This window comes from Pyxicephalus adspersus, chromosome 3 (assembly GCF_032062135.1).
Source record: "Pyxicephalus adspersus chromosome 3, UCB_Pads_2.0, whole genome shotgun sequence".
NCBI lineage: Eukaryota > Metazoa > Chordata > Amphibia > Anura > Pyxicephalidae > Pyxicephalus > Pyxicephalus adspersus.
The window spans coordinates 70,713,962-70,727,982 of NC_092860.1; the positions used below are offsets into that span (position 1 = coordinate 70,713,962).

A 14,021-nucleotide genomic window follows, 5' to 3' on the forward strand; every position below is an offset into this window, starting at 1 on the left:
CCCACCATTATCCAGACATGTGAGGAGGACAATGGCCAGAAATGTCTGATGGAGGCCCCATCTCATTACCCAAGGTAAAGGAATGATTGCACAAGGGGCATTGCCTGGTCACAACTTCTGCTTTAACTATTTCATTAAACTGGGATTTCAAAATAAAAAAATATAAAGGCTGGGTGAAAGTTTGAGTGTATTTACAGTGTGTTTTGCTTCCTGGTGCTGAGGTCTGTATATCAGAACTAAATAAACAGGAAGAAGAAAGGACAGAGGAATCTGCTTTTAGCAAACTGTCCAAATGAGAAGGAACGCTCAATCCTCAGCAGCGGCAACCAGCGAGCCTTTGTCGTCAGCGTCACCCCGCCCATTACTAGGCCGGCAATGATGATTGGACGCCAGGCAGAGGAGGAGGGGCGTGGTGCCGCAAGCGCAGTGCTGCGCTGGTATCGGCTGCAGGCCTGAGCGCTTGTCATAGGGGGTTTCTCATACAATATGCCAGGCGCAGAGCTTTGAGCGCTCGGCCCGCTGTCCCTTTGACGTGTCAGACAAGTTGAGGCGGGGAAATTTGGGCACGGTAAGTCGGAGCTGGCAGCAGGAAATGTGAGGAAAAAGTTGTGGCAGCACGTTGCATGTTGTGCGTGTAGTTTGGGTCTGATATGCTAATATTCATGGCGGTGCACATTATGGGAAACATTCCGCTAATTGGCTGCTTCAGCTCCTCATACACTTTCTTTGTTTGGGAGCAGCTTATCTCTCAGCACAAAGTTGTTTTGCCAGCCAAAGTAAATTGCAAAAATATGTAAGATTTCTACACACTACCCTATGAGTGCTTTCTAATATGTATTTCCTGTCACATCTCCATCTTTCTCTATTGGATTGCATTTCTTATTCCACCACTTAAAGTGATCCTAAACCCATAAAGTCTGCAGGAGGTTGTACTGATGCAAAGTCTCATTTGTCAATTACCAAGCTCCTGGTGGCTTTTAGTTTTAGTTGTGCATTGCATGGGCTGCGCACCACGTATTGTACATCTCCTCTGTGTGTGGTGGTGTTATATCATTAGTGACCATGCAATGGCTGGAGAGAATCCCGCTATCTGCCATGAAGTTGGCAGCTTCCTCCAATACTGATGATAAAGGTCCTTGGCCTGTGAACGTTGCAGGAAGTCTGTGCCTTAATCGTGCATATGTGCGGAGTACGGCAGGATTTAAACCAACAAGTATTGCTCCACTTTAAATGGGAAATGCTTTTACTGATTGACCCCCTCCCCGAATTACCTACTATATGTAGATGAAAAATGACATCATTCCTCCCGCTGTGCCTTGGCAAGGGTGACATCACTCATTCTGTGGAATACAGGGCAGGCTAAACCTTGCACAATGTTACAGTTGAGTAAAGCATCTTCTTTGGTGATTGCGCCTGCTCTTTATTCTACAGAATAACCAGGAGAGATGCTGATGTCACATCCAGCAATGCAGATGACATTGGTAAGGTTAAAATAATCCTAGTTTTATCCTTTATAGGTTATTTACCTGCGTGGAGAAGCTGCTCTGACCGGTGTAAGCTGACCTTTTTAATGGAAGATCCACTTTAGGGTTTAGAAGGGTCTACCGTAATCCTGGAAGGGTCAGAGAGCTGAGAAGAGTGCAGGTTGTAATGGTGAAGGAAAACTAATGTAGGTATTTGTACTTCTATCAGACCTTCTAGACATAGAAGTATTTAACGTATATAGTACTGCAGAGTTACATTTTTATTATACAGAAGTTTAGCTTCAAAGTATAATCAGCCAAATCTCCTTGATCTTATTAAAACTATGGGGCCGTACCATTCACAATCCTGACTTTCCTTGTCCTATGGCTGTACCCTTTCTGCAGCCAGGGTGATACAAATTAGGAAGCCTACATACTTATGTCACAAAGACATTATAGATGTACCTGTACTGCATGAACAATATGCTGTGCAATGGTAATGGACGTAACACACCAGCTAGGCTGTAGACAACATGACAGGCTTGTGGGAAGTAGAATAGTTAGGGCCATTTCAGACCCATGGTGGATCATAGCGTTCTGCCACAGACAAGTGAATGGGAGTGTTTGGGAATGACTTTGTGCACATGGCTGAAGTAGATCGCGGAACAGCACCAGAAAAAAACTTTTGGCTGTGTGGTTGCTTTTTATTCCTCTGGAGAAAGAATCGCACTGTAGTCTCAACTGCATGCAAATGCGTTTTCCTGTTGTGCGGTTGGCCAATTCTGGGCACATCGCAGCAATTTGTGTGTGCCCAGGAACTTCCAACAGCATGTTTTTTATTTATAAAAGGGGCTTTACTTGTATTTAGGAGGCTGGAAAATGTAAAAAAAAACAAAACCATCACAATGGGCTTGAGCAGTTGAGGCAGGCGGTGACCTGATCGACAACTAGAAATCCACAAAACAACCACTGTATGGGAATATTTAGGGGTTTGCTACAACCACTAATTTGTTATTAATATTATTATTAATAAACAGTATTTATATAACGCCAACATATTTTGCAACGCTGTACAATAAATAGGGGTTGCAAATGACAGACAGATACAGATAGTTACACAGGAGGAGGAGAGGACTCTGCCCAGAAGTGCTTACAATCTAATGTACACTAATCTTAACGTTACAATGTAATCTGATGTTGAATCTAGCCCATGCTTCCATACTGCTACCTTGGGACAATTTTGGTTTTGGTAAAATAGGCTTGATACAAAAACTTCTGCAACTGAAAAACTTGCTAGATCAGTTAAATGTCATTTTCCCGGCCCCTTTGTCATTGTAGGGTACAGTGGTGATGCAGGGCCTGACAAAAACAAAAATACAAAAAAAGCAAGTTGTCTGGCTAAAAAGAAAATGTTTTGTTAGGAGTTTTACCTTTATAAACATGACAGCCCTGTGTGCTTGTCTTTAGGTTTTACAGCTACACCTGGCACTGTCTACACTTTTATTGGTAGGTTTATGCTCGTTGGTTGCCATGATCATCTTTGCCATGTTCACAATCTACTTTGAAATGGCTATTTATTGCCTATCCTGCTATAGTAATAATAGCTTAGTGCTCTCCCATGCCACTTTTGCTGGTGTCATTTCTGTTAAGACTACAGCTGCTGATTCTTCTTCTTGTGGCTATTACATTTTCATTTTTGTAATACATTCTGGTGCTGTGAACAAACACTTCCAGAAACATGTGCAACACCCGTTTTTTAGGCATGCAAAGAATAGGTTTAAAGCTTATCCCTAGGTAAAACTTTTTTTCTTTCTTGCTCATTGAGGGGCAGATCGATTAGTCTACTTTCAGGTTATTATACTGCTGCCCACCAAAAGAAAAAAAACTGTAGACCACCCCCAGAAAAACCACTCACACTTGTATATCTGTTTTTTAGGCTTTTTTTATGTTTATTGTCCCAATACACTTTTTTCAAAGACAGCAGAAGATCCAGAACCTGGAAGAGGTTTAGTTAAAGAATATGCCTGGTATGAAATCAGGACAGGCATAAGTATGTTTTTAAGACAAGTAAGTTTATTTTATTACTGAAGGAACATTGCTTGTCAATTCTGCAATAAAGAACTTACATTTTTTAATCTTACCTATATTTCAACTTAGCCTTTTTACCTTTACATTATTTTTTTACTGTCCACAGAAGTTATAGCATTTTTACTTAGCCAGGCTCCAAATACCTTTGCTGCTTCTCCCTGGAAACCCTAATTCCATCATTGGCTGTTACCATGTTGTGTGGCATAAAAAGACCAGGCTATTGGCCAATACTTAAACATTTAAATGTTTTGCCTTTAGGGTTTTCAGTCACTTTGCTGCTCCTTGTGCAAACAGCTAGTGTGATGGGGGATAAATGTCTTGGTTAGCTCTTGAGGAGAAAAAGGTGAAATTCATGATGTTGGCTAAACTTTGCTTTAATAGCTAGTATCCTATCACCACTGATTTATGAGTGCCGAAGCTGGGCTCCTATTGAATAAATGTTGAAAGTTTAGCCTGGAAGTGATCTTTGGGCACTGTGCTTTGCATACAGCGAATTATGGACCTTGTTCTCGTAAGTTACCTCTGGCATTTGGTTTCAACATCTTTAATATTTTTGGCAGATTATAATTGAAGCTCAATGATCAGGGTCTAATCTTCCTTGTCAAAGCTCATGCTTCTAGAGCTGTTGGTGCCTCCTGGATTTCCAGCATAAAATGCCTGTTTATCAAGTGCTTTGCAAGGCTGCTATCTGCTCTTCCCTTCACACAATCTAAAAATGTTGTCAGTTTGCTGTTTCTGTAGTTGGAAGATTTGATCATGAAGTCCGTCAGGTGGCTTTTTGAGCTGCAGGAGTCTCCAGTTTTCCCTTTAGACCCGTAGCATTGTTTGCAATGATGCCTTCTGCTTGGTTGGACTGCTTTTAGACTTCCTTTAGCTGGAGGACGACTTCTGTCACTAAATGGATAAGAAAAAAAATATGAGATTTTTGTATTTTTAAAAGGGCGTTGCGTCGGTATACTTTGAAATTCAAAGACTTCCCTAATGAACTCGCCAGTGAAAACTCATAAACTGGAGCCAGTGAAGCTTGAACAGGTGTCTGATGACTTCCCTTCACCTTAAATTTGTGATTTCTTTCTTCTCTTTACTTCTTGGTGATGATGGTCATCAGAACAAAAAGTGGTTAACTATCTCAACAGAGATTCAGAAAGCTTACCCCAATTAGAAAGCGTCGAACCCTTCAATAATATTTTTAAAACTAAAATGATTGACAGGAAAAACAGGTGATTTCTTAGTACAACCATGTTTCTGTCTGTTGAAGTTAGCCTTGTATTTAAGAGGTGTTAAGATAAAAGTCTAACAAGCAACATACTTCAATTCTCAACTCAGAATTTTTTTAAAGCTTGGTGGTAAGAAATTGGAGACAGGGGGCAGCCCCAGGATTGTGACCCAACTCATCAGTAACCACCCAAAGACAGCCGGGTTGTTACTGAAAAGTGCCGGGTGGTGCGCCCAGCTAAAAGGGGCTGAGGACAACAATGTAAGTGGTCTGACTCAGGGTCATATATGACTGTCAAGTGTCATATCTTGTTTTAGATGTTTTCTTACAGTATCAATAGCCTTATACAGGTGAACCAAGATGTGACATTTGAGGGGCCATTGTCCTTTTCTGACTCTAACTTTATTCCTTGTTGACGAAGGTACTTGTAAGGGAAAAAGCTGTTTTTCAACTATGATGCAGTTTAAAAATCGCTCTTCTTCTGTCATGTGAATCAAGGGTTTTATACCTTTCAATCCTTCTGACACCAAGGATTAGTTTATGTAAATAGAACAGGGTGGTTCAACAAACTGGACAATTTATATCTGCTAAGTCACTTTTATTGTTTAAGGTGTTTGAAGTGACCAGGAAATCTGTGGAATGTCATCCACATTACAAGAACATTTTCAGTTGCATGTGACCAACTACTACTAGACGTACAGTGACCTGGATAAATGGGAACCTTTACAGAGAAAGCATTTTATTTTTTTGCTAAGACTTAGTCTACATGGACGTTTTCCCCAGGTTTTAACCTAAGGCTTTTAAAGCCCTTGTTTGAAATTCTTATGCATTCCAATAGGCTAATGTACACCAGGACATTTTCTTGAGGCACACTTACGAGCTTTATCTTAAACGTTGCTGGCAACGTTTAAAAAAATTAAAACCGTGGGTTAAAGCTGAAAAACACGAGTAAACGCGCGTTACAAACGCGGCATAGGCGTTTTCCAGCGTTTTAAAGGCAAGTTTAAAAACGCATATAAACGCAATAGGAATGTTTCCAGAGCAGCCAGTACTACTTCAAGAGCTACAGTGTAATTTAAATTAGGCAGATACACGGGGAGATTAAAGGTGCAATCTGGCAGGGTAACTTTTCTTTTTAAATATGTTAAAATGTACAGAATATTTTTAAAATTACATGCATGCCTACATAACAGAAAGTAGAAGAGGCAAGCTCAGAGAACATCACAGACAGAAATGAACACTTCCAAAAAGTGACCTGATCACCTTTAAAATCACAGAGGTTTTAACATGAGAAAAAAAATTGTAGCAATATATAGATGATAGCCTGCTAGCAACTTGTGTAATACATACGGTATATATATATAATGTGTATATATATATATATATAATGTATATGTGTGTGTGTGTGTGTATATGTAAATATGTGAGAAGAGTTTAAATTGCATTTAAAGTAACATCAATTTTTTTTTTTTTCTTTTTTTAGATTTCCAACTTTCTTCAGTGAAATGATCTAAGAATTACATTTTGCATTTCTAGAATTTCTACCTCATCTTTTTTTTTTTTTTTGCTTGTTTTGCTGCATGATTCCTTTAAAGTTTTGGATTATGTTTGTGGCTCTTTTCTTGTGCTCCATCATCTGGCTGAACAGAGGCTTTAAACTCAGAATAAGAGGCAGCTAAAGACACAGACCAACTTTCCTTTATTTATTGAACTTGGACTACACTGCATTAGAGCATTTGAGGGCTGGACACATGCTAGGAACCTGGTAAAAAATGCTTGTTGAAACTTTCGAAGCATCCCCTTATTTTATCAATGGACATGTAACCAATTCTCAGAAGAGTTCCAGCTAGCTTTTTTGATTGGATTAGTTGGCTCCTGAATTCAACATTAATTTTTAGACAATTTATATTCTACTTCCTGTAGGAAAATGGTGGAAACCCCAGCTGTTTTCATACTCTAACCTTTTGAACGTGTTTTTTTTGTTGCTGGTATACACTAAACATATTCTGGGAAGCGGAGGCTTCTGGGCACTACGTATTAAAGAAAAAATATATTTTTTTTACCAATGTCAACCGAGGGATACCAGTATCAAGCTCTTTACTCGTATGAGAAAGAGCGAGCTGAGGATATAGACCTTTTGCCTGGTGATATCTTGACTGTCAGTCGAGCAGCTTTGTTAGCATTAGGTTGTAAAGATGGAGACGAGTGTTATCCAGATCGTATTGGATGGATTTTGGGAATTAATGAAAGAACAAAGCAGAAGGGGGATTTTCCAGGAACCTATGTGGAATTTATTGGACATGTCCAAATGTCCCTCCCCACCCATCGTCCACGTGGCCTGCGACCTCTGCCTGCTACACCCACTACACTCAAGATGGAACCAAGTACTTTATCTGGTAAGCATTTTAAACTAAAAAAATAGATAAACATAATTTTTTCCACAGATCTTTTGCATTTAGTCAGTCCAATATAATCACGGATCCCCTTTTTCCTGTGTTAGGCAGTCCTTAATGCTTTCTTGAACAGGCTGTTGGCTAGTTTAACACAATACCAGGAAATATTTACTGGGAATACCTTACTTGCTAAGTAGTAAGCAGCCTATGTCTTTAATGTCTTCATCAGTGTTGCCAGCTGTCTGTGATGTCTGGTTTTTTAATTTATGTGCTTATTAAAAGAAAAATGTAATTCTCCTGAATGCACATTTGTTTCCTCTTGCTATTATGTGCCACTGTGTCTGTGGGTGAATGGTTTAGGCCACTAGCAGCAGGCAGGCACCTAACCCTGTCCAATTTCCCATTGGTCCTTATTTGCCCACTGTATGCTAGAATTTGCTGCAACGTCAAGGAAGTAAGGTGGTGGGAACCCTAACCATGCTGGCTCAAGGTGGGCCTATTTAGAGCCAACGGGTGTGGATGACAACGTATTTAGTGCAGGGGCTACAAACCTTGTCATGGGTCAGAAGCAGCGGCAAATATCAAGTTTTACCCCCTGGATTCCAGAGAGTGTCTCTCACAATACATAAGCTTACAAACAACCAATATGTTAACCTGCGAGTTGAAACGGGAGTAAATTGTGCACTTGGGCCATGTAAATAGGAGGAGATGTTGTAGTCAGTGAACAAGTTAGCCTAAAGGCTTAGCTGTCATATCTTTTTAATTGATCCCAATCCTAAATGTGTTATGGAATCTCTAATGCAAGAACCCTACAACTGTAGAAATTATTATTATTATTATTACACAGTATTTATATAGCGCCATCATATTACGCAGCGCTGTACATAGTCTATAGTCGTGTCACTAACTGTCCCCCAAAGGAGCTCACAATCTATTGTCCCTATCATAGTCATATGTCATTAAGTCTAAGGGAGTTAGTCAATTGTTAGGGAGAAGCCAATTAACCTCACTGCATGTTTTTGGGATGTGGGAGGAGTACCCGGAGGAAACCCACGCAGACACGGGGAGAACCTGCAAACTCCATGCAGATAATGTCCTGGCTGGGGATCGAACCTGGGACCTAGTGCTGCAAAGGCCAGAGTGCTAACCCCTGGAACAACTGTTGGTCGAAACTTCTCTACTATAAAATTATTGCTTACAATGTTCCCAGTAGCAGGATCCTCAAAGCAGGTTAATTATGTGGCTCCGGTTAGTCAGGCCATCTGGACAGTTGTTCTTTGATGGTTGTCTGTTACTCTGAATATACATATGCGGCTGTTCTGACTGGCTATGTGACACCTGAAATTAGGCCCGTCAGCTACATTTATAAAACTCATTTACATAGAATCAGAAATACAGTCAGTGGGAAAGAAATGATCAGTGCTAACAAGTCCAAATGGCAATAAATATACACGAAAGTAGAGTAATAGTATAAGTAATGGTATTACAATCAAGCCGAAGATAAACAGTCTGCCCGATGATTTTTGGGAGAGGGAAGAGGCCAGGTGGGTCAAGGTTCCATCCAGAATTCCAGGACCAATGCATTGAGATGGAGTACCAGCAATATAGCTGGTAGGTCCACAGGGAAGCCTAAAATATGGCTTTTCTCTTATATAGAAACAAGTGGTGGAGTGGAAAGGATCTTTCTATTCTAAAGCACTTAGGTTATCTGGCGTAATGACACCTGTTGGGAAAGGTCTGGTTAAAAAGTAATGTAATGTTTAAGGTCTCTAGAGTTTTCGGCTTCTGGGATACCAGAAATCTGTATATTATTGCAATATATGTGCCCAGAACATCCCCTCCTTTTCTTCATAGTAGGTAGTAAGGAGAAGTACCTTTTGAAATATGCTGTTCAGTGGTGGATCTCCTATGCTGTGTTCAGAAACCCTGGATTTAACATCCCCCTGGAAGGAACCTGAGTTAGCTCAGTCCAGGGAAGAAAGGGTGCTGCTGGATATATCAGCCATTGCCATCTTGGATGCCTGCTGTGTGACTGCAGGCGCCCAAAAGGGAGCTGACAAAACCTTCGATATCACAGGAGTGGACTGGATCCCTCGGGCTCATCGCATACCACCTTGTCCCATAGCAGCAGTAAAGTTGTCAATAGCTGTTGACACCTACCTTTACCCATATGAAGACAATGCGATTGAATATACCATATCAGTTTTGTGTCTAATATGTTCAAATCTATCACTAGTCATCTGTAGCTTGTTGTAATCTTTTTGAATAAAAAAATGTTTACCTTTTGTTGAAAAAGTCTACAATTTCCATGATATTTACTTGCTTTTATAGCATTACTATTGTGCATACCTCTTCTGCATACCTTGGTTGTAACGAGTGATTATTCAGGTTTACTTTCCATGAGCTTAAACCAGTCTGGCCATTCTCTTCTGACCTGTCATCAACATAGCATTTTCACCCAGAAGTTTACTGGATATTTTCCTTTTTGTCCAACCATTTTTTAAACTGTAGCGATTACTATGAATAAAAAGCCCAGCCACCATTCACCACCAACTATACTGCTTTCAAAGTAACTTCAATTACCTTTTCTGATGCTTGGTTTATATTTCAGCAGGTTTCCTTGGCAATGCTTACATGCCTAAATACATAAAGTTGCTGCATGTGGCTGGCTGAATATATTCATATACAGGTTATCAAACAGTTGAACAGGTGATCTATATGTGTGTATTCTGTATTTCTCTAATGTACTATAGTCCACTTATTGGTGACTGCATAACGTAATCCATTAATAGAAAGAAAAAGAGAGGATTTTATGTTTCTCAGCATGTTTGCCTCCTTTAAAAATAAAATGCTTACAAGCTTTTTTTTTTTTTTCTTATATGGAATTCGAAATAGGAGAATTTCTGGCTGTGTGCCCATGCAACAGGTTAATATAATATTGTTGAGCAAACTATTGCATGATTTAGCTCAGTAATTAGATTTAAGTGCTTCCCTAGCTTTTCTTTTTATCTAGACTTTTTAAAATGGGCTAAGAATTTGCTTCCATTAAGATGGACCACACAGTAAATGGCAGATGTTCTAAGTGACAAATTCTGTTCACTATTGAGACAGAACAAAAAAAAAAAACAGATACAGTGTTATATGTTTTTATGTTTAATGCTTCATGGGTTCATGTTTTCATGTTAACCATTTTTTCAGCATGTCTTATTTTGTCATGTAACTTCGTCTGCTGAAAATATGAAAATACACTAACTACTTTAGTCTCTTGTGGTTTTAAAACAGCACTTGGGAATCTAACTAATCTAGCTAAATATTTTTTATATGGGGTTTTTTACCTTGTCATTGTGTTTCCAGTATGTTTTTTGCAATTGGCAGTTTTTTTTTTTTGTTTGTTTTTTGCCAGCAGCACATTTAAATAGTTCCAAATAGAGTAATTATGGGAAAATATCTGGGGTCCTTCCACTTGTAAACCACTGAAAATCCAATTTTGCAGTTTTCTGCTTTTTACAGCCATAAAACTCTCCTTTGTTTTTGGGCCCTGTTTGGTTCCCATCATGCAAATAAAGCATATTTTTGTGGTGCCCCTATATAATTTGAAAAATTGAATGACTTTTTTATGTAGTCTACTTTTAACATTGTTTCTAATCAAAATTGCAGTTATCAAAAGGAAAAATAAAAATGTTTGTCTCTTTTTCTTGTTTTATACTAAAATACACTAATATACTAAAATATACTGTTTTATACTAAAAAAAAAAAATTTCACCTAAATATACAAAACTTAAATACTTAAACTTACATAAAAATATTTCTCTTGTACCTCTTGCTGTCAGGACGTGGCAAACATGAGGCTACGCTATTGCTTTTCCCAAAGCTGATGTACTGCTGGATGTAAATAAAAATTAAATGGCAGGGTCACAAAATGACAGAACTAAATGACTTAATATCCCCCCCCCCCCAACTTAGGAGTGGCTTAAAGTGTACAACTATCCATAAATTTGAATTGTAGTTTTGTATGGAGCAGGGGAGGTCTGTTTTTGCCTTCTATACTTGACTAGGGAAAGTTCTTTTTCTAAGGATGCAACAGAGCAAGTAAGAGGAAATCTTAGTGAGCACACTTTCCAATTAGTATTCCAACTGGAATATTTTCTGTCATTTATTGCTGTGATGGTAATTTGGAATGTAATAGTGTGAACCTGCCCAGCAGAAACACAGACAGCACTAAAACTTCAACAGAGAGTCCAATCAAAAAGCATTGAAAAATGGAGCAGGATATGCTGAACTTTCTACAAGTTGTATACTTTGCACTTTGTCATGGAAGTATATTTAAACACACACACACACACACACACACACACACACACACACACACACACACACACACACACACACACACACACACACACACTAAAATATTATCCAATATATAAACCAAATATAAATGTTTGCTTTTATATTGTGTATCTACCCTAAGCATTGCTATTATTGAATAATAAAACTTTCTACAAGTTGTATACTTTGCACTTTGTCATATATATATATATATATATATATATATATATATATACACACATATACACACACACACACACACACACACACACACACTCTCGCACTCACACACTAAAATATTATCCAATATATAAACCAAATATAAATGTTTGCTTTTATATTGTGTATCTACCCTAAGCATTGCTATTATTGAATAATAAGCACTTTTTCTTTATTGGTAGATTTTCAAGCATGCTTGGCATTTTAGTCATTTGAATCGGGAACTGAAGTTGAAGTCCTGGCAATGACAAGAATAGGCAAACTTTAGCTCTTTTGTCATAGTTTGACAGTTGTATTGCTAGCCTAAGAACCCTGAAGCAGTATTTTCTTGCACTTAGGTGGTCTTCTCACACAAACAAGCTTTAAGCAAAAGGCTCAAACGTTCCATTTTTTTTTTTTTTTTTTTTTGTATCCTATGTAAAAAATGTTAGAGCAAATACAGTGGTACCTTGGTATAAGTCCTTAATTCGCATTTAATTCATTGATAGGGTTGTATAAAATAATTTAAACACTGCTTAATACTAAAGTTACATAAATACGAAAGCAATTAGATGAAATAAATGAAAATTTAACCTTTCTTTACCTTGCTGAGAAGATTCGAGTGCCTACTAGGATAATGCTGAGAAGGGAGGAGGAGATGTTAAGTAATTCACAGAGAGTTATAGCGTGGGTTGTTTACTGAATGGTAGCAACTGACATACTGACGCTCATGGGCAGTCGTGGCTTTGTCTCGAGGGAGGTAAATAAGGGTAGCGCACGGTGTTTTGACTCATTTTTACCCATACAAGTTCTAGCACAAAGGTTGTATACCAAGCAAAATATTTCGTGTCCAAACAGGACTTATACCATGTTGGACTTATTCCAAAGCGAACTTATACCAAGCAGTGTTCTCCCCAGCCCCTTTTAGCTGGGTGTACAACCCCGGCATTTTTTTAATAACCACCTGGCTGTTTTTGGTTGGTTCTTGAAGAGTTGGATGACAATACAGAGGCTGCCACCCGCCTACAATTTCTTCCCACCCGGCTTTAAAAAATTCTGGTTTCAAGACTGCCAAGGTACCACCGTAATTTGAATTCAAAATTTTCTTCAAACATTTAACCTTTAGAAAATTTTTAAGTGGAACAGGTCCTTTATTATACAAGGGACATGCAATATTCTTTCTGCAATAAAATAAAAATACCTGTCTGATCACATTTTTTTATGAATAACTCACTTGTCTTAACTCTGTTGCAGGAAATGTCATCTTCATCAGGGTTTCTTCCTCCCCAGTCTTCTTCAGGCTTTGATGGTCTTTGGCCATCTTGGCCAAGTCTGAATTAATTAACCCCTTTGCCCTGGCTCCTGGGATACTTGGCATTGTACACTAAGCTAAGCATGCGCATCAAGACTGTTTTATTGCAGAAGAGACATGCTCTGAATATATCTTCTGCAATAAAAAATAAAACCTGCCTGCGTGCATTTTTCCCCACATCTTTATTTCCACTTAAAAATATATGCTATTGCTTTTAAAATACCCACTGAAGATCCCACTGCATTGTATCTGTGATTAGAATCAGTGCAACTTTGCAAATTTTTGTTTGTAAACATTACCTACATTGATTCATCAAACTGCACATGATTTACCCACTAGCCTGCCTAACCCACATGATATCTGCAATGATCCCCTTTATGTTATGTTGGAGCTTGGTGACTTCCTCCCCCCGCACATTCCTATTGGCCCATTAGTATACCTGGCCACAATTGTTTGGGACATAGACGGGAGAAGACCAGCTCCATCAGTACCTGAAGCTGTTGGTGTTTGAACTCATCAGAAAGGCCCAGGATATAGGCGAAGAGGAGATCATGAAACACCAGTCATAAGAAAAAGGTTTTTCATATCAGGACATATTAAAAAAAAAAAAAAAATCATCAGGTCCATAGGTCTTAAAATAGGTAAATACAGCCTCAGAAGAATAACGGAAAATTACATAATATACCATATCTTAAAATAATAAACAAAGATTGTCAAAATGCAAGAGCAGTGAAAATTTAAGAACACTGTTACTACTTCCAAGTTATTTAGGAGGGAAGGTAGGAGTTTGGGACTCCTGACTAATTGATCATCAGCTAGTGTGACCATGTCCTGCACTGCAAGGGTTAAGTGTTTGTTTAGTTGTAGGGGGGAACATATTCAACTGCCAACTGAAAGGATAAGGAAGGTAATGGGGAGGGGGATGGGAGCATTGTACAACCCTTGCTTTTTGTGGCTTCTTTTACAGAGGAAAATCAGAGAAGAGCAGATTGCAGAAGCTGGGGCTGATCATAATCCTGTAA

General features: G+C 38.7%; 1 protein-coding gene across 1 annotated transcript in view; it reads left to right on the forward strand.

Annotated features, from left to right (window-relative positions):
• Positions 1-422: 422 nt before the first annotated feature.
• PIK3R2 (phosphoinositide-3-kinase regulatory subunit 2) overlaps positions 423-14,021 on the forward strand; it is a 46,263-nt gene continuing 32,664 nt past the window's right edge. The window contains exons 1-2 of the mRNA XM_072405130.1: positions 423-568; positions 6,251-7,163. Of these exons, the coding sequence (XP_072261231.1) occupies positions 6,833-7,163 (331 nt within the window). The 5' untranslated portion in view covers positions 423-568; positions 6,251-6,832. The remainder of the gene's footprint in view (positions 569-6,250; positions 7,164-14,021) is intronic.